Source organism: Elephantulus edwardii, unplaced genomic scaffold (assembly GCF_000299155.1).
Source record: "Elephantulus edwardii isolate Elephantulus edwardi_28Jun2011 unplaced genomic scaffold, EleEdw1.0 scaffold00189, whole genome shotgun sequence".
NCBI classification, from domain to species: Eukaryota; Metazoa; Chordata; class Mammalia; order Macroscelidea; family Macroscelididae; genus Elephantulus; species Elephantulus edwardii.
This window is the reverse complement of record NW_006399939.1, coordinates 655,979-678,257: the sequence shown is the minus strand read 5'-3', so window position 1 is coordinate 678,257 and position 22,279 is coordinate 655,979. Positions and strand designations below refer to the sequence as shown.

General features: G+C 39.3%; 1 protein-coding gene across 1 annotated transcript in view; it reads right to left on the bottom strand.

Moving 5' to 3' along the window:
* The window catches only part of AGBL2 (ATP/GTP binding protein-like 2), a 66,620-nt gene that overhangs the window by 8,092 nt on the left and 36,249 nt on the right, over positions 1-22,279 (bottom strand). The window contains exons 9-12 of the mRNA XM_006896762.1: positions 14,284-14,410; positions 9,382-9,482; positions 6,508-6,638; positions 1,557-1,623 (exon numbers count right to left, since the gene is read on the bottom strand). Of these exons, the coding sequence (XP_006896824.1) occupies positions 1,557-1,623; positions 6,508-6,638; positions 9,382-9,482; positions 14,284-14,410 (426 nt within the window). The remainder of the gene's footprint in view (positions 1-1,556; positions 1,624-6,507; positions 6,639-9,381; positions 9,483-14,283; positions 14,411-22,279) is intronic.

Genomic DNA, 22,279 nt, shown 5'->3' with positions numbered 1-22,279 from the left:
ATAGAGCAGGGTTTAGGGCTGTTGTGCATAGCGTCGCTATGAGTCGGAAACGACTCGACGGCACATAACAACAACAACAACAATTACAAAGTTCGTACACATTGCTTTTCACATTGAATCTTTCCAGTTTCCTTTACTCACTCCTCCCTCCACCCATCAAATTGTGTGACCCTGATTAACCACCACAGCTGCCCATCCTCACCCCTTTGCTCCCACCCTCCCCTACTTGGATCCTCATACACATTCTACACTAATGTCAAACTTCCCTTATCCTGCGAGAGGGCACCTAGACAGACCAAAGCTGCCTGGGAGTTGAAATATTAAATCAGATAATAATGATTAGATGTGTGGGTATAACTATACATTTGGTTGTGACTACCAAGTGCTTTTAGCAGCTAATGAAGCTCAGGCTAACTGTTCCACTACGTGGTGAAGCTTACACTGATCTTGCTATAAATCTGGCAGAAGAAATGACGGGGCACAGCTTGATTTGGCTGACAGCCTTAATCTCCTCCTATGAGGCAGAGAATTCCTACTGTAAGTAGGAAATCATGTGCACAATAAACCAAACAAATGCTTTGTTTCTACTCAAGATCCATGGCATCTATGCAAGAAAATATCTGTGAACAGGTGAGTGAGAACAATTACAAAACAAACTAAAAATCAAAACTGACAACAAATACAAACTAGGGGAAAACTATGATGAGTAACAATTTTTGTTTTAAAAATGTGGGTCATTTCTAAAGTTTTAAAAAATATTATTAATTTTTGAGTGTTTGTTTACAAATCCTATTGGGTTTTTATTTGTTCATTTATAGATATTTTGTTTTAAAATATTAATGTTGTTGATTGCTGTAGAGTCAAGCATGACTCAGAGCGACCCTCTGAACCAAAGCCTTTCTATAACTCTCATCATTTATCAAAGTTCATAGAGTTTCCAGAGGCATGTGGTTTAGGAAGTAGATGCCTCTCCTGCTTTCAAATAGCCAATGATTAATGTAATTAATTATTGTGTCTAATTAACCCCTTATTTTCTATTTCTTTTCCCTTTACTAAATATATATTGTTATTAATTTTTACTGTCCTCTTTTCCTTTCTCATCTCTGTTAATCCCCCAAGATTGATTCTACCAAAAATGTGGTAATTTTTTATTGGAACACTGATTGATAAATTGCTGATAGGAAGGAACGGTACAATTGTTATGAAAAACAGTATGATTTGTAAACCTTCACTCAAACAAAAAGAATGAATAATTTTTAACAATCACCATCTCTCAACATGATTTTTATCTTTAGTTAAAATTGTAGAGTGAATATAGAGTTCCCATCCTTATTTTTTTCTCTTAGATTTTTAAAAACAAGTTATAAAGGACACAATTAAAACCTCCAAGGCTGGGTGTCTAGTTAGGACACTACTTCTACATTTTATGATTGAAGAAGGAACTTAAGATGCTGTTTACCCTCTAAAAAAAATCCCATCAAAGCATCCTGTTGTGGTATGATGGCATGATGTTGTGGTATTCCTAAGGCTAGATGTGAGAGTCTACATCATCTCACCTTATCTGTTATGTCCAGTAGATGAAGGGGGAGACCGTCTGAGAGGGAGCTGTCAGACCCGCTGGTACTGTTTCCAAAAGGAAAGAAGAGAGAGAAACAACTGTCATTCATATATTTGGGAAGTGTAACATTTACCAGATGAGATGTCTAAATTGGGGTAGCTAGTCAGCTTTTTGCCCACATTGTCTATGTTTCCATTTTGCAGGAATATGTGACAAGAATATCATTCATTCACTCACTTGCTTATCTTGAATACTCCAAACCAGGCAGTGTATTAGGAACAGTGTAAAGATGAGAGAGTCAGAGTCCTGGAACCCAGGAGTTGACAATCCAGCCAGATGGGCAAAGTTGCCCATATCAGTGGCTGGGAGAGGCTACAGGATTATCAAGGCACATCCTCAGGGGAGATTGGCAGACTTGATTTGTTTGAGACTCATCTGACCAGTACCAATTCAGAGAGCCAGGAACCTATCAGGTACTCTTTTCTATGTTGTTGTTGTTATGTGTCATCGAATCATCTACAACTCATAGTGACTATGCACGAAAAAGCGCTGAACCCTCCCCAATCCTGAGCCAGTCTCACTGTCTCTGACACACCAACCCCCCCATAACAGAATTACTAATAAGGAATATACAAGTCAGAGACCCATAGTGCTACTTTTATTACTCTAATTCTATCTACTTCTAAAAGTTTTGGATGAAAATCTAAACTAATGTAAAGCCCTTATCCATAAACTATCCCCGTCCTTCCATCTCTACATTCTCTTATACACTAAATCCAATCCATTAAAAAAAATCCTAATGGTGGTATTCTCAAAGTCAAGAATCTGACCCATTCAGAGCACTAGACAACTGCCAGCATCCTTTTCTAAGGCACTATCACATTTCACCTGTCTTACACTATTGGTCTCCTCCTATGAGTGTGCCTGGTTAGACTTTTCTCCCTTACAGTCTATTTTCCACATAGAAGCCAGGGTATTCCTGTTAAAATTAAAAACTAAGCCATATTATGACATGTCTCTATTCAAAACCTCCCCAAAGCTTTCCATCTCTCTTGGAGTAGTAGCCAAAGACTTTATTGAAACAGTGAGCTCTGGTAGTCTAGAAGTAAGATGTGTTGCAATTCCAAAGCCATGTGGTTTGAACACACAAGCGGCTCGACAGGAGAAGGATGGGCAATCTCCTCTCTTGTGATTTACTGCTTCTGAAAATCGGCTGGAGGGTTTGGATTGGTTCTGATTCAGTGACACACAACAACAACAACATATGAATGAGGGTGACAAAAGAAGAACTGATACCTTTGAAATGTGGTGTTATAGAAGAGTACTGAATAAAAACGGACTACCAAAAGAAAGAATACCTCTATTTTGAAGGACCTGTAACCAGAGTGCTCACTGGAGGCAAGGATGGTAAAACTGTAACTCATTTACTATGGGCAAATCTCTAGGAGGAACTAACTAGTCCTTGAAGAGAGATGCCATGCAGGGAAAGGTAGAGGGTCACCAAAAGACAGGCAGACCCTCACCTAGATGGACTGACTACGATGGTGACTACCACAATGGGCTAGAGCAGGACAGAGATCATGACGATGGCACAGGACAGGCAAGATTCAGATCAGTTGTTCATAGGGTCACTCCGAGTTGTAGTCAACTTGATAGCACCTAACAACAACATCCTAAGGCCCTATCCAAACAGCCTGCCACACAATCCACAGAACTGGGCCTGGCAAAGTACAGGCACTCAACATACAGATGTTGAAGGAATTTAAGTGCACTTAAGTATGTCACAACCAAAGTCTAAAATGACCAACCAACCAATCAGCCAAAGCCCAAAGAAATCACAAAACAACAAAGAGCAAACAAAATATTTTTTAAAAGGAAGCATTTGTAAGTGTTTTAATCAGTAAGGGGTGTTGGATTTTGTCATATATCTTTTCTGCATCAATTGCTAGGATAATGTAGTTCTTGTTATTTGCTTTGTTAATATGGTGAATTATGTTGATTGTTTTTTTATGTTGAACCCTCCTTGCATATCTGTGATGAATCACACATGATCATGATGTATTATTATTATTATTTTTTTATGTGTTGTTGGATTCTATTGGCCAGCATTTTGTTAAGGATTTCTGCATCTATATTCATGAGAGATATTGGTCAGTAGCTTACTTTTTTGGTAATACCTTTGTCTGGCTTTGGTATTAGGGTTATGCTTGCTTCAAAGAATGTCTCTGAGAGTGTTCCTTCCTTTTCTATTTTTTGAGATAATTTAAGTAAAATTGGTGATAGATCTTCCCTGAATGTTTGGTGGAATTCAGCCATGAAGTCATTAGGTCCAGGACTTTTTTGTGGGGGAGTCTTTTTTTTTTTAAAATTTATTTTATTGTTGTTGTTATGTGCCATTGAGTCGCTTGTGACTCATAGCTACCCTATGTGCAACTGCTCTAAACTCTGCTCTGTCCTGTGCCAATCTCACTGTCTCTGACACACTCATCCCGATTGCCCCAGTCACTGAATCAGTCCACCTCCCAGAGGGTCTTCCCCTCCTGCACCTGCCCTCCACCCTCCCAAGCATGTTGTTCCTCTCCAAGGACCAATCCCTCCTTACAACATGAACAAAGTATGTCAGACAAAGCCTCAGAATCCTTGCCTCCAAGGAGCAGCCCGGTTTAACCCACTCCAGGATGAATTTTTATGTGTACCATCAAATCGGATCTGACTGGTACAGGAGGAGATTGCCCCTTCTTCTCTGCAAAGCATCTGGTGGATTCGAACCACGTACCTCTGGGATTGCAGTGCAGCTTCTTGCCACTAGGCCACCAGAGCTCCCTGTGGGGGGAGTCTTTTTATGATCTGCACAATTTCTTCTTTTGTTATAGGTCTGTTCAAGTGTTCTACATCTGTCCGTGTCAGTCTGGGTAGGGGATGAGTTTCAAGGAACTTGTCCAGTTCCTCTAGGTTTTCAAATTTATCAGCATATACCTTTCCATAATATTCCAGTTTTATAGAATTAATTTCCTTTGGTTCTGTTGTGATGTCAAAATCATTGGTAATAAGAGAGATGCAAATCAAAACCACAATGAGATACCATCTCACCTCAGTAGCAGTGGCAAAGTTTAGCAGGAGAGCAAACAGTAAATGCTGGAGAGGATATGGAGAGGTGGGAACTCTCATAAACTGAGATTATAAAATGGTACAACCATTCTGTAAGGCAGTTTGGCATTTTTTCAAAAAGCTGAACATAGAAACTCCATATGGCCCAGCTATATCAACAACCTGCATTATGCAGATGACACAATCCTGTGAGCTAAAACTGAGGAGGACCTGATGTACTTGCTGCAGAAGACCAAGGACTACAGCCTTCAATATGGATTGAAGTTCAACACCAAGAAAACAAAGATTCTCATGACTGGGCCAATTGGCAGCATCATTATGGAAGGTGAAGAGATTGAGATTAACAGGTTTAGTTTACTTGGTTCCACAGTCGACATTCTTGGTACCAGCAGCCAGGAAATCAAGAGATGAATTGCATTGGGAAAGTCAGCTGTCAGGACCTTTCTAGAGTACTGGAAGAGCAACAACATCAGACTGGAGACTAAGGTGTATCTGATCCGGGCCATAACCTTTGCAATTGTATGTTATGCGTCAGAAAGTTGGACAGTGACTAGGGATGATAGAAAGAGAATTGATGCCTTTGAGCTATGGTGTTGGAGAAGAGTATTGAATATACCATGGACTGCTAGGAGAACAAACAGGTTCATCCTGGAGAAAGTGAAACCAGGCTGTTCCTTGGAGGCAAGGATTCTGAAGCTTCATATGACATACTTTGGTCATCTAACAAGGAGGGATTGGTCCTTGGAGAAGGACATCATGCTTGGGAAGGTGGAGGGACAGCGCAGGAGAGGAAGACCCTCGATGAGATGGATTAATTCACTGACTGGGGCAATGGGGGTAGGTGTGTCAGAGACAATAAGATTGGCACAGGAAAGAGCAGTGTTTAGGTCTCTTGTACATAGGGTCACAAGAAACTCGAAAGCACATAGCAGCAACAACAACAATATTCCACTACTAGGAATATACCCCAAGGAAATAAGAACTGAGACACAAATGGAAATTTGTACACCAATGTTCACAGCAGTGTTATTCACCATTGCAACAACATGGAAACAGCCTAAATGTCCAACCACAACTGAACAGATTGAGAAACTATGGTACATTCACACAATTAAATACTATGCAGTATTCAGGAGCAACAAGTTTGAGAAATACCACATAACTTAGGAGAGACAGGAGAGTATTAGGCTGAGTGAAGTAACCTAGTCTCATAAGAACAAATACTGCATATGAGCATAATTGTAAAAACAGAAGGATAACTAATAAAATGTGTTTGGAGTCCAAGAGGCAAGAGGTGAGAGCAGAGAGGTAAGGATGGGTAGAGGGGACATCACAGGGTTGCACAATTTGGTGGGTGGAGAGACGGGGTAAAGGAAATAGGAAAAATCTGGCAAGTACCTGAAAAGACCGGGTAATGATGGGCATAGCTCAATTGTGATTAATTGTATCAAATTAGAACTCTGAATTTGATAAACTTATTAATTTTAAAACACTATATATGGGAATGATAATATGAAACATAATATAAATGAAGGAAAGTATGGGGAGAAATCTGCATTAAAAATAAACATATATATATATACACACACACACACATTATATACACATAAATATAAAGATAGAATTTCTATGTTTTTCCTTAGACATTAAATTTTAAATTTAAGGGAACTCTGGTGGTCTTGTGGCAAGAAGCTGCACTGCAATCCCAGAGGTGCACAGTTCGAATCCACCAGATGCTCTGCTGGAGAAGGAGTGACAATCTCCTCCTGTACCAGTCAGATCCGATTTGACGGTACACACACACAACATAATAAATAATTTAAAAAAATTAAATTTGACACCTCGATTCAATGTCTGACAAAGAGATGTCACTCCATCTTCCTTCTAGATCCATATCTTGTCCAAGTTCATTGAATTTCTTATTGATTTCCTGTTGTAAAAGTTCTCTGAGTTCTGCTAGACACTGTGTGAACTGTGAAAATGAAGAGAAGAACTATTTTAGATCATTTACTTATGTGTCAAATATCTACTATTTATACTCTGAGAAACACTTTACTCACTGCAGGGGACATAAACAGCAGAGTCTGGTGTCTTATTAACAACCTGTACGAGGTGTAAGAACATGGAGGCTTTTTCAGGGCCTTGCATTAGTCATTTTTCTCTGGCTAGTGGTCAACAAAATAATGGACATCTGTTTTATGATTTTGAGTAGCAGTAGCAAGGCAATGTTAGAATGGGGTAGTTCAGGTTTTTGTTTATGGCAAAGATGATATAACAGACTGGAGTGTAGCAATATCTTCATTAAGTATTTTTATAAACAACTGCATTCAGGAAGGCGTATATCAATAATGTTCCTAGGGCTAGCACTTCTGGAGCTGTATGAGACCATAGGTAAGTTAGAAACACGAGTACAGACTCTATTTACGAAGCTGAGTGAAGTGGGGACAGAGAGAAACAAACGTGTTTGTGTTTTAGGAGAGGGGCAGCTTGAGAATGTTAGCAGTTGAGGAAAACTAAGAAGAGTATCGAACTGAAGACAGAAAAGAGAATTAACAAGGGAAGAAGACCTAACTGACAGATGTTGTCATCACCAGGGCAATGTTAGTTTTGGAGAAGAGAAAACACACTTGATTTTCTGAAATAGGAGAAAAAGACCAAACTCATGCCTGCTGAGTAGGCACTAACCCACAGTGACTTTCTAAGACAGAGCACGATAGATCCACAGGGTTGCAAGCCTGGAATTCTTTACAGGGACACACTGCCTCTTCTTGCTCTCTCAGAGTATCTGGTGGGTTTGATCCACCAACCTTTCAACAGCAGTCCGATGCTTAGCCTACTTAGTACCACCATACCTGCTTTGAAATAGGAGAAAAGAATTAAGCTCTGCCATAGGTAAGCTAGAGTGAGGGGAGGTGCTGAAGCAAAGTGGGCAGTGTGGTTTCCATCTTCTCAGCGCATAAAAGAACAGATGCATTAACAGGTGCAGCCCCGAACACGCTTGCCAGCCTGTGCCAGAAAACCTGGAAGGCAGCCAGCTACCTGACGAGTGACAAGATATCCATATTTGTTGCTATTTCTAAGAAAGTTGATCCACCAGAAGGTGGAATTCGTTGAACAATATCACTAATATCACATGTAAGCAAAATATTGTTGAAGATCATCCAAAAACAGAACAATACATCGACAGAAAACTACCAGAAGTTTAAAAGGGTTTAAAAGTCTGTGGCACTAAGGATATTATTATTGATGTAAGATGTATCTTGGCTGAAAACAGAGAATACCAGAAGAATGTCTATTTGTGTTGTATTAACTACACAAAGGCATTTGACTGGATCGTAACAAACTATGGCTAACCTTGAGAAGAAAGGGAATCCCCAAATATTTAATTATGCATATATGAAATCTATACCTAGACCAAGAAGCTGTTGTGCAAACAGAACAAGGGAACATTGTATGATTTAAAACAGGAAAAGGTGTATGTCAGGGCTGTATCTTCTCTCCATACCTATTCAATCTGTATGCTGAGCAAATCATCTGAGAAGCTGGACTCTATGAAGAAGAGTGTGGCATCAGGATTGCAGGAAGGTTCATTAACAACCAGCAATATGCAGATGACACAACCTTACTTGCTGAAAGTGAGGAAGACGTGGAGTACTTGCTATAGAGGATCAAGGACTACAGCCTTCAATATGGATTACATTTGAACACCAAGAAGACAAAAATCCTCACCACTCGGCCAACAGGCAACATCATGATAGATAGAGAAAAGACTGAAATTGTCAAGGATTTAATCTTGCCTGGATCCACAGTCAACACCCTTGGTATCAGCATACAAGAGACAGGAGATGTATAGCATGGGGAATGTCTGCTTGGAAACTCTCCAAAGTCTGGAAGAGCAATGATATTAAAGACTAAGGTGCACTTGATTCAAGCCACAATCTTTCCAATTACCTGCTGTGCATCTAAGAGCTGGATAATAAATATGGATGACTAAATAAGAATTGATGCATTTGAGTTGTGATGTTAAGGAAGAATGTTGAACATCCCATGGAATACCAAAAAAACAAACAGATAAGTCTTGGAGAAAGCGTAACCAGAATCTTCCTTGAAGGAAAAGCTGATGAAGCTTTGTCTCAGATATTTGGTTGAGACATATTATTATGTGCTGTTGAGTTGCCTGTGACCCATAGTGATCCTATGTATAGCAGCTCTGAACCCTGCTCTGTCCTGAGACAGTCTCACTAATTCCTACACACCTACCCCCATTACCCCAGACATTGAGTTAATCCATCTCACCGAAGGTCTTCCTCTCCTGTGCTGTCCCTCCACATTTCCAAGCATGATGTCCTTCTCCAAGAACCAGTTTCTCCTGGCCATATACCCAAGGTAAGTGAGACAGAGCTTCAAAATCCTAGCCTCTGAGGAGAGACTTGATTGCACCCTTTCCAAGACAGACTTACTGTAAGGTGAGGCTATTCCTTGGATAGGGACATCATGGTTGGGAAGGTGGAGAGTTAGCAAAGGAGAGGAAGACCCTCAACAAGATGGAAAAGAAAGGACAGAGTTCAAATCTTTTGTTCATAGGGTTGCTTTGAGTTGTACTCGACTCACTGACACTTAACAACAGCACCATTTATAATCCTAATGGACTGACTTTGAGTCCACCTTCAGCTGATGATGTTATATCAGTTCATTTCCTGAAACCTTATGTTTACCTTGCTTTGATCAGGGTCACAGAAATCCAGAAGAGTGTCACAGACTTGATAACCTAGGGATTTCAGATCCTCAACAGTAAAATGGGTGTCTCTCTTATTGCCTGGAAAAAAAATCCATAAACATTTTTTATTAAGTCTTAATAACTATTCTTATAACTAAAGCAAATATTATTATCTCTTTAAAAATACCATCTCTTAGGGGAGCTCTGGTGGCTTAGTGGCAAGAAGCTGCACTACAATCCCAGAGGCGCATGGTTCGAATCCACCAGATGCTCTGCCGGGGAAGGAAGGACAACCTCCTCCTGTACCAGTCAGATCTGATTTGACGGTACATGCACACACACAAATAATAAAATAAAAAAAATACTAGCTCTTAAAAAATAGTTAAAAAACTATGAACAACTGATTTTTTACAAGGAAATCAAAGCTATCAAATGGGGAAAGGATAACCTCTTCAATAAATGGTATTGGCAAAACTAGACTTCCACCTGCAGAAAGCTGAAACTGGATCCACATCTTACACCATACACAAAAATCAACTCAGGTGGATCAGAGAGAACTGGGAGTAAAGCCCCAAACCATAATGTTCATATGAGACAAAGTGGGATCAAGCTTAGAAGCGCTAGTCCAAGGTATAATGAGACCACCAAATACAACCAGAAATGCACACTCTGAAGAGGATAAAATTGATGCATGGGACCTTCTAAAGATTAAATCCATGTGTGCATAAAAAACTTTTTCCAACAGGATGAAAAGAAAACCTATGGACTGGGAACAAACATTTGGTAATTCCATCTCAGACAAGAGTCTTATAACAAAAGTTTACAGAATACTCCTCGGCCTCCATTAAAAAAAAGAGTGACAATCCAATTACAAAATGGGCTAAAGACATGAAAAGAATTTTTATGGAGGGAGATATTCAAATGGAAAACAGACACATGAAGGAATCACTGGCAATAAAAGAGATGCAAATCAAAACCATAATGAGGTACCATCACACTCTAGTAACAGTGGCAAAGTTTAACAGGGCAGCAAGTGATAAATGTTGGAGAGGATGTGGCAAAAAAGGAGCACTTATACATTGTTGGTAGGATTGTAAAATGGTACAACCATTCTGGAAGGCAGTTTGGTGCTTCCTCAAAAAAGCTGAACATAGAAATTCCCTATGAACCAGCTATTCCACTACTTGGAATATACTCTGAGAAAATGAGAACTAAAAAAGAAAAAGAAAAAAAAAGAAAACGAGAACTGAGGCACAAAAGGAGATTTGTACACAAATGTTCATGGCAGTATTATTCACCATCAGAAGAATATGGAAACAGTCCAAATGTCCAACCATAAAAAAATAGATTGAGAAATTATGGTACATTTACACAATGGAATACTATGTAGTATGCAGGAGCAATGATTTTGTAAATTATTACCTAACTTGGGAGGGGCTGGAGAGCATTATGCTGAATGAACTAACTCAGTCTCACAAGGATAAAATTGTATAAAACCATTATTGTAGAATGAATCTAAGGTTCCAGGAGGGGTGGGAAATGTTGAAAGCAGAGGGATGAGGATGTGTGTGTGTGTGGGGGGGAATTTAATCATGTGTTTTTACAATTTGATTGGTAGGGGGATGAGGGAAATGGAATGAATTTGTTCTTGAAAACAATATGTTGGAATTTTATAAATAAACTAGTAGAAAATTTTAAAAAGTAGAAAAAAATAGTTAAAAAAGAAATAACAGCTGAAAAAGGAACAAAAAATATCATATGATTTTCAATTTTATAGTTTTCAATGTAGTAGCTCTCTTTCTAGTTTTCATTTGTTTCAGAAGGATACTTGACAATAAAGAAATCTCCCATTATAGTAACTATTGTTGCTTTATTTTTTTGGTAGGTACTGTACAGGCCAAATGTTTTTCATGCATTATTCCATTAAGCTGAATTCAGAAAAGCATGTGAAATAAGGGATATCATTGTTGATATCAGATGGATTTTAGCTAAAGCAGAGGATCCAGAAAGATGTTTACTTCTATTTGATTGACTATGCAAAGACATGTGACTGTATGTCCTAACAAATTATGGGTAACATTGCAAAAATTGGAGATTTCTGAACACTTAATTATGCTCATACCTGTCCATAGATCAAGAAGTAGCTGTTTGACCAAAACAAAGGGATACTTTGTGGTTTGAAATCAGAAAAGGTATGCATCAAGCTTGTATTCTTCTACCACACTTATTCAATTTTCTGTATGCTCAGAAAATAATCTGAGAAGCTGACCTGTACAAAGAGGAATGCTACATTCAAATGGGAAAAAGACTTAACAACCTGTTAAATGCAGATGATATAACCTTGCTTGCCAAAAATAAAGAGGACTTGAAGCACTTACTGGTGAAGAACAGAGACTACATATATACTGTCATAAAGGAAACAAAAACCTTTACAGCATTATGAAAAACAAAAACATTGACAATGTCAAGGATTTCATTTTACTTAGGGTTACAATTAGTGTTCATGGGAACAGAGTCAAGAAATCAATGGACTTATCATACTGGGAAAATTTGCTGCAAAAGACACTTGTTTAGGGGGAGCTCTGGTGGCCTAGTGGCAAGAAGGTGCAACTACAATCCCAGAGGTGCACGGTTCGAATCCACCAGATGCTCTGCCGGGGAAGGAGGGGCAATCTCCTCCTGTACCAGTCAGATCTGATTTGATGGTACACGCACACAAAAATAATAAAGTAAAAAAAATTAAAAAGACACCTGTTTAAAGCATTTTAAAAACAAAGATGTCTTTCTGAGTACTAAGGTGTGCCTGACCCAAGCCATTGCATTTTCAGTTGCTTCATAGGCATGTAAAATCTGCACAGTCAATAAGGAAGACTTAAGAAAAATTGTTACATTGGAATTATGGTGTTGTTGGTGAAGATATCAAATACCACATGGATTGGCAAAATAACAAAGTCTTGAAGGAGTGCAGCTAGAATGCCCTTTGGAAACTAGGAGAGTCTATTTCCTGGATAAGAACATCATGGTAGAGCAGAGTGCCAGTGAAAAAGAGGAAGACCTTCATAGGTCTTCATAGGATTGACACAGTCTCTGCAAAAACTGTCTCCAACACAGCAATGACTGTGACGATAGCACAAGAACAAGCAGTGTTTTCTGTTGCACAGAAGGATGCCATCAGTTGGCAATAACTCAATAGCAACAAACAACAACACACCTCATTAAACAAGGAGTCCTGGAAGTGCAACATCAAATGCTTAGCTGCTAACTAAAATTTGGTGCTTTGACTCCATCCTGGGAGAAAGACCTAGCAATGTGTTTCCATAAAAAATATAGCCTAAGGGAGCTCTGATGGCCTAATGGCAAGATGCTGTGCTGCATTCCTGAAGGCACTCGGTTCGAATCCACCAGATGTGCCGCTGGAGGAAGACGAGCAATCTCTTCCTATACCAGTTGGATCTGATTTGACCGTACAAACACACACACACACACACACACACAAAGAAATAAAATAATAAAAAAAACATAGCCTAGAGAACCCTAAAAAGGCAGCTCTATTCTGTCACATGGAGCTGCTGAGAGCTAAAATGGACTTGAAACAAAGAAATAAATTTTTAAAACTCAAAGGGAATAAAATGGTCTTGACAACATCTACTACAATAAGAATTTCATTCAATAGTCCAGTAGTCCCTGCTTATCTCTGGGAAATATATTCCAAGACTCCTGGTGGTTGCCCAAAACTTCAGAGAGTATGCAAACTATACATGCTAGATATTTCTCCCCCTATATATACATACAGCAGAACCCAAAGCACTCTGGGTGGGCAGTGTTAACCTACAGGACACAAGCAAAGGGTCACACAGCTGCTTACCTAACTTTGTTTTCTAGAAGGAAGAAGCCAGCTCTGGTTCAAGCAGGATGGCCTGAGATTTCATATTGCTACTCAGAACTGTGTGTAATTTAAATATATTTAGATCACAAGGAACTGAAATTGCAGAAAGTAAAATCACAGAAAAGGGGTACCACTATTCCTCCAAAGCAAGTACTACTAGTGCTGCTAGTTAAAGGAAAAGAAGGTTGCTAAATAACTTACCTAGGGTTATATAACTTGTAAAGGAGCTGAAGTTCAAACCCAGATCTGCCTGATTTCAGAGCCCCATCAACCATTAGGCTTTACTACCTCATTAAGTATGCCATTTCATATTCATGCTTTAGGTACTCAAATAAGCATGTTTGGGCGGGGGGAGGTTATGGCCAGCGAGCCACCTACAACTCATAGTGATCCTATGTACAACAGCTCTGAAGCTTGCCCTGTCCAAAGCCAGTCTCACTGTTTCCAACACACCTACCTCCATTACCCCAGTTACTGTGTCAATTCATATCATCTGGGGTCTTCCTCTCCTGCGCTATCCCTCCACCCTTCAAGCATGATGCCCTTCTCCGGGGACTGGCCCTTCCTGGCCACATGCCCAAAATAAGTGAGATGGAGCTTCAAAATCCTTGCCTCCAAGGAACATCCTGGTTTCATCCTCTCTAGGACACACTTATTTGTTCTCTTGGCAGTCCTTGGTATGTTCAATATTCTTCTCAAGCACCATAAGTCAAAAGCATTGATTATTCTTCTGCTGCACAGCTTGTTAAGCATTAGAAATATTTATAAGTTGTAAAGCATAAGACACATTTACAAGTTGTTATTCCACAACTTATAAATGAACATAAGACATAGATAAAAAATTCTCCAGGTCAATTACAACTTATAAAATAAAGATACATTTATAAGTCGTCACACAGAAAGACACAGATAAGAAATTCCCTAGGTCAATTATTTTCAAAAGGATTTCATCCCCCTAGTGTCCTCACTTGGCTTCCCTGTGCCAGGTTGTTCTGTGACACCCAAAAAGCTTACCTAGGGTGGACCCCCCAAAGGTAGACTCCATGGTGTAGCTGTTGAGGATTCCCATCCGCCACATCACAACCCGTCCAGTTCCTTCTTTACATTTTTGGATCTTAAAATTACAACTACGAAAGGAGAACTAGAAAGAAAGGAAAATCTTTTGTTAATCATAAACACTTAAATGTAAGATATCTAACATTCACCAGTATGATACAATCATGATATCTACTGCTACATATTATTTCCTAAAGATGTTTATAAAATGCTAAGGAAGAAGTGGATGGAGGAAAACGAAGGAAGAAAGCTGATGAGTCCATACAACTCCCTGTGTTTTTACAGACAAGGGTAGTTGTTGTTATGATGTACCAATGAGTTAGAATTGACTCATAACTGACCCCCCAGAGGGTTTTCAGAAGCAGTAAATCACTCAGTGGTCGACTGTCCATTTTTCTCCCATGGAGCAATGGGTGGAGTTGAACGTTTTGATTGGCAGTGCAAGTCTTTACTCCTAATTTCTTGTTAATCATTTGTCTCATATTTTTCTATGAGACGATAGAAATGTGTCTCATTAGAGACACATAAACTATATAAATATAAAACTATATCAATAGTTTTGTTTGATGACAGTTACATTTTATGGATCTATTTAAGATATTAAACCTTGTTGTTGTTGTTGTTATGTGCCGTCGAGTCGCCTGCGACTCATAGCGACCCTATGTACAACAGCCCTAAACTCCGCTCTGTCCTGTGCCAATCGCACTTCTCTGACACTCCCATCCCAATTATCCCAGTCACTGAATCAATCCACCTCATAGAGGGCCTTCCTCTCCTGCGCTGTCCCTCCACCCTCCCAAGCATGATGTCCCTCTCTAAGGACCGGTCTCTCCTCACAACATGTCCAAAGTAAGTTAGACGGAGCCTCAGAAATCCTTGCCTCCAAGGAGCCACCCGGTTTAACCCTTTCCAGGACAAATCTGTTTGTTTTCCTAGCAGCCTATGGTATTCTCAATACTTTTCTCCAGCACCACAGCTCAAAGGCATCAATTCTCCTTCTATCCTCCTTGGTCAATGTATATATTCAGTATATGCCCAAATGTCAAGGAGCTGCTATTTAGTCAATTATTAACCTTTTTAAGTTGTTCTCTTAGACAGTTGTTATTTTGTATTATACAGACTTTGCAGCAAGCGCTGTATAATGCTAGCATTTTCTTTGTCCTTCAGTCTCTTCCTACACGGCAGGTACAGGACTGAAGATGACAGATACTCCAACGCCCAACTGTTGTGTGCCATCAAGTCAGAATCAAGGCACAGCTGACTCTCCAGCAGCTTTTCAAAGGCAGTGAATCACATGTGAGGAGATTGGCCATCCATCTCCTGTGGAGCAGGTGGATTCAAACCAAGTACCTTTGGGACTGCAGCACAGCTCCTTACCACTAGGCAACCAGAGCTCCCTAATTAATGAATAACAAGGTCTTACAATTTACTTCCTTTCCCTTCATCCAGACTTTGAATTGTGGTTTTAGTGAAGAGGTCTGAATATATGGGCAAGCAAAAGAACAAGCAAATCTGTTGTGAGGAACTGTCATTAGGGTGCTCTGCACAGACAAGGATGGTGAAATTCTATACCATGTACTTCAAACATGTTGTCAAGAGGTGGCAGCCCTTGGGACAAGATGTCATGCTAGGAAAATGAACAGTCAAGAAAAGAGAGCAAGACCTCCAATGAGACAGATCGACACAGTGACTGTAACAGTGGGTTTGGGTGGCAGAGATCATGATCATGGGGCAGGAAAGGTCAAGCTTTCATAAGGTCGCTGTGTGTTGTAGTTCACATGGCATCAAACAACAATTCCCTGCTTTCTTGTTCCTGTCAACCCTCCAAGACTGATCTGATCTGTATGTAAATTTTTTCTTATATTTTTATATTAGTGGTCTTATACAATAACTGTCCTTTTCAAAACAACTATGAGATATCATCTCACCCCAGTCAGAATAGCAAAATTTAACGGAACAGCAAACAACAAATGCTGGCGAAGTTGTGGAGAAACTGGGACCCTTATTCACTGTTGCTGGGAGTGTAAAATGGTGCAACCACTGTGGAAGGCAGTATGGCGCTTTCTCAGAAAGTTACAAATAGAGATACCATTTGACCCAGCAATTCTACTACTGGGAATATACCCCAAAGAGACCATAACTGACATCCAAGCAGATATATGCACTCCCATGTTTATCGCGGCTTTGTTCACAATAGCAAGGAGTTGGAAGCAACCTAAGTGCCCATCAACAAACGAATGGATAGAGAAGCTGTGGTATATTCACACAATGGAATACTATGCTGCATTGAAAAACAAGGAACTCATACAATATTATTCAAAATGGGTGAGCCTGGAGGACATTATGCTGAGTGAAGTATCTCAGTCACAAAAGGACAAACACTGCATGGTGCCACTGTTGTAAATCAGGACTAACCTTGGGGTGGGGAGGAGACTGAGAAGGATAGGTTCAATAGAGTATACTCCACTAAAACAGATGAGGGAGAAAACAGGGAAACTTATTAGAGTTTTTTTTCATGACACAAGTCCAGAGTGAAGGCTGTATAGTGGAGTGGACCTTGGGGGAGAGATTGTAAAACAATGAAAGAATTTTTCTTTTACTTTTCCAAGAGGGTAGTGTACTGGGGCGGGGAGGATGGTTGGGAGGGGAGAAAAATGCAACAATGAATGAATGGAAATCCAAAGTCTCTGTAAATTTTCATTGAAATTTATAATAAACTAAAAAAAAGAACAATGCTGTGTGTGAGTGACAGGATACTATCCATATGCATACAAGGAAGTCCTGTTATACAACCATCAGTCAAATATATGCACCAACCACTAAAGTCAAAGAAGAAGAAATGGAGGATTTCTATAGCTTCTACCATGTGAAACTGACAGGACATTCAATTAAGGTACATTCCTAATAACTGGTGACTGGAATGCAAAAGTTGGAAACAAAGAAAAAGGATGATAACTGGAAAAATTGGGCATTAGTGACAGAAATTAGGCTGGAGAACAAATGACAGAATTCTGAACAATGAATTATTTAGTCATGGTAAAAACTTTTTTACCATGACACTGATGTGACAAACGTGGTAATGGTTACCCATGGTGGACAGTGTTGGCTGGAGCTTCCCGACTAAATCAAGCCTGGAAGCAGGAGCGGCATCCACTTCCAAAATGGCTTGCCTCTGGAGACTCTGTGTACGAACAGTGCTCAGGCTGTTCGTTCATAGGGTCACTATGAGTCGTCTATGACTTGACGGCATTAAACAACAACAACAACAACAAAAGCCTTTTTAAAAAAATAAGTAATGACTTTACACATGGACGTCACATGAAAGATTCCACAGGAATCAGACTAGTTATACTTGTGGCAAGAGATGTTGGAGAACCTCAGTATTAGCAATCAAAACAAGGCCAGTGGAACAGATCATCTACTGTTCATTGTTGTTATGTACTAGAAAGGCACTGACCACTAATGACCAAAGATGAGATGAGCTGTGGAAGGACATCAAGGACACCACTCATGATGAAAGTAAAAGGTCATTACAAAGACAAGGAACAAAGAAATCACCAAAATGATCGTCAGAAGAGACACTGAAACTTGAATTGGAAAAAAAAAACCAAAACCAGAATAAGGGAGGAAACGCTGAGGTGTAAGAGAGCTGACCAGAAGAGTAAAAAAAAGCAGCTTAAAAAACCCCAAAGTATTATAGTAACATTTGTTGAGAACTGGAGTTAGAAAACCAAAAGGGAAAAACATGCCCAGCACTTCTCATGCTGTAAGATGTGAAAAACTAATTCAAGCCTCAAGTTGCAATACAAAGGATTCTATAGGCAAAATCTTGAATGATGCAGGAAGCATTAAAAAAAAAAGATAGAAGGAATACATAGTCATTGTACCAAAAAGAATTGTTCAACACCAAACCATTTTAGGAAGGAGCATATGATCAAGAATCAATAATACTGAGCAAAGAAGTATAAACTGTATGGAAGGTGTTGGCAAAAAAGAAGATCCCTGGATTGATAAGAGTATCAGAAAACAGTATAACCCTGGGCACACTCACTAGTCTCTATCAACAAATATGGAAGACAGCTACTTGGCCTACTGAACGGAAGAGATTCATATCTGAATCTTTGGTACAGTGGTGAGAATTTTTGTTTTCTTGAAGTTGAGATGTAATCCATATTGAAGGTTTTAGTTTCTCTCAAAAACAGTGATCCAACAGAATGTGACTACCATAAAAACATAACATTAATATCACATGAAAGTAAAATATTGCTGGCTATTATTTAAAAATAACTAGAACAGTATATTGACAGAGAACTGCTGCAAATTCAAGCTAGATTCAGAAGAGGTCATGGCACACGGGATATCACTATTGAAAATTAGGTGATCTTGGCTCAAAGCACAGAACACCAGAAAGATGTTTACTTGTGTTTTATTGACTATGCAAAGGCATTTGGCTGTGTTAATCACAACAAATTATGTCTATCACAACAACTTATGGCTAATATTGAGAAGAAAACAAATTCCAGAACACTTCATTATACTCATGTGAAATCTATACATAAATCAAGTAACAGCTGTCCATACAGAACAAAGGAACACTGCATGGTTTCAAATCAGAAAAAGTGTATGTCAGGGTTTTATTACTTTTCCATACCTATTCAATCTGTTGGCTGAATTGATCATTCATGAAGTTAACTTTTTTAAGAAGAATGTGACATCACGATTGGAGAAAGACTCATCAATAACCTGCCTTATGCAGATAACACAATCTTGCTCACAGAAAGGACTTGCAGAAGACATGAAGCACAAGCACCTGCCTAGATCAAAGACTACAGCCATCAATATGGGTTACATCTCAAGATCAAAAACCAAAAATCATCAGTCCCAGACCATAGACAACATCATGATAAATAGAGAAAAGACTCAAGTTGTCAATGATTTTATTTGGAGCCACAATAAATACTCATGGTGCCAGCAATCAAGAAAGCAAAAGGTGTGTTGCATTGAGGAAATGTGCTATCAAGGACCTCTCCTCAAAGTTCTAAAGAGCAAGGATTTCAGTCAAAAGACTAAGATGCACCTTATCAATTGCTTTCTTTTTTTTTTAAATTTTCTTATTTTTGTGTGAGTGTACCGTCAAATCAGATCTGACTGGTACAGGAGGAGATTGTCCCTCCTTCCCCAGCAGAGCATCTGGTGGATTCGAACCGTGCGCCTCTGGGATTGTAGTTGCAGTTCCTTACCACTAGGCCGCCAGAGCTCCCCTATCAATTGCTTTCTATACATCGATAGCTGGACAATGAATAAGAATGTCAGAAGAAGAACAGATGTCTTTGATGCCTGTGGTGTTGACAAAGAGTACTGACTATACTACAAAATGCCAAAAGAACAAACAAATTTTTTTTTTTAATTTGCTATTTTATTTCAGACAAACTGTATTTCAAGATAAACAATATTTTAGAAGTTAAAACAGGTCACAGCTTGGTTGTAAATTGTCATGACTGTAGTAAAAGGATAACTAAACTTTTAATTTCCATTTTCTCCCTGCCCAACCTCCCCTCAGTTTGCTCTTCTATTTGAAAAGTAAAAGAAAAATCCATTCATTGTTATGCAATCCCTCCCCCCAGGTCCACTCCATTATGCAGCCTTCACTCTGGACTCCTGTCATGACAATAATATCTAATCATATATCCCTTTAAACAGTTCTCTACCTCATCTGTTTCAATGCAGTATACAAAATTTATCCCGTCTTTCTCAGTCTCCCCGCCAACCCCAATGTCAGTCCTGTTTTACAACAGTGGCACTATGCTGTATTTTTCCTTTTGTGACTGAGATATTTCACTCAGAATAATGTCCTCCAGGGTTACCCGTTTTGTAGAATATTTCATGAATTCCTTGTTTTTCAATGCAGCATAGTATTCCATTGTATGAATATACCAGAGCTTTTCTATCCATTTGTTCGTTAATGGGCATTTTGGTCGTTTCCAACTCTTTGTTATTGTGAAAAAAGCCGCGATAAACATGGGTGTGCATATATCTGCTTGAGTAGCAGTTATGGTTTCTTTAGGGTATATTCCCAGTAGTGGAATTGCTGGGTCAAATGGTTTTAATATTTCCAACTTTCTGAGAAAGAGCCATACTTCTTTCCATAGTGGTTGCATCATTTTACATTTCCACCAACAGTCAATAAGGGTTCCAGTTTCTCCACAACCTCGCCAGCATTTGTTGCTTGCTGTTCTGTTAAATTTTGCTATTCTTACTGGGATGAGATGCTATAAACAAATCTTGAAGGAAGTACAACCAGAATGCTCATTGGAGACAAGGATGTTGAAACTTCAACCGACTTTCCGACTTTCTTTGGGCATATTTTCACAAGCAAGAAGTCTTTGGAGAGAGACATCATGCTGGGGAAGTAAATAGAGGAAAACCCTCTCCGAAAGGACTGACAGTGACTCTACAAAAGACTTGTGCATGACAGACACCATGATAATGACGTGGGGCACAGCAAGGATCAGATCTGTGGTCTAAGGGTCATTATGATGGGGTAGACAACAATTTCTATCACTGATTAGGGCTCCTAAATATTTCACAATTTTCCTTTTGAAGAAATTTATCATTTTAGGTTTTATCTGTATCCTTGTTTGGTTTTGAGCTGTTGTTGATGTTATGTGCCCTCAAAAGTGACTCTCCAGTATGTCTCAGAGGCTGTCAATCACACAGGAGGAGACTGCCCATCCTTCCCCTGTGGAGCAAATGGTGGATTCAATCCACATGCCTTTGGGTTAGCAGCTCAACTCCTTACCCACTGAAGCATCTCATCTAGAGTTGGCGTTTCATATGATGTGAGCTATACATGTTGTTTAATTCTCTGCAAAAAGATATCCAATTTTTCCAGCCCCATTTGTTAAACAGTCTTTTCTGCCACTTAATGGATTTCATCTCTTTATAAAAGAGAAATTGTTTATTGATGGACAGCTTTATTTCTGTTTTCTCAGTTCCATTCCACTGGTCTATCTTATCTACCTGTCACTACATCAGCATAAAGCTGATTTGATCACTGTAGTTGTATGTGGTTGTATGTATGTATCTTTGTTATGATGTTGGATTTTACTGGCTAAAATCTTGTTGGGAATTTTTACATCTATCTTTATGGAGGATACTTGTTTACTAATATTTTGTTTTTTAGTACCTTTGCCTGGTTTATATTTTCAGGGTTATATTTACATCAAAGAATGAGTTGTGGAGTTGAAGCTATAAATGCTAATGGGAGCCAACTGTCTGTCTTTCTCCCATAGAGCAGCTAGGTTCAATCACAGACCTTTCAGTTAGGAACCCAACAGTCAATCCACCATGACACCAGGGCTCCTCCACTTGCCGTGGGCAATCAAAAAGTTTCCACTGATGTGCCTGTTCTGGATATTTCATATAAATGTTATCATCTGACATGTGGCAGTTTGTGACTGCTTCCTTTCACTTAGCACACTTTCAAGGATCATCTGTGCTGGAGCATGTACCAGTATTTGACTCCTCTTTTTCACCGGATAACATCCCATCACACTGCATGGTTTAAGATCAGGAAGGGAGTGCATCAAGGTTGCATTCTCCTTCTCCATACGTATCCAGTCTATATGTTCAGCAAATAATCCATGAAGCTAGACTCTCTGAAGAAGAGTGTGGCATCAGGATTGGAGGAAGACTCATCAATAACCTGAGTTATGCAGATGACACAACTTGGTTTACTAAACGTGAGGAGGATATTAAATGCTTGCTGCAGAAAAATCAAGGGCTACAGCTTTCAGTATGGATAACATCTCAACAATAAGAAGACAAAGATCCTCATCACCATCCTAAGAGTCAACATTATGATGTTGTTGTTGTTGTTATGTGCTGTCGAGTTGTTTCCGACTCATAGCGACCCTATGCACAACAGCCCTAAACCCTGCTCTATCCTGCGCCA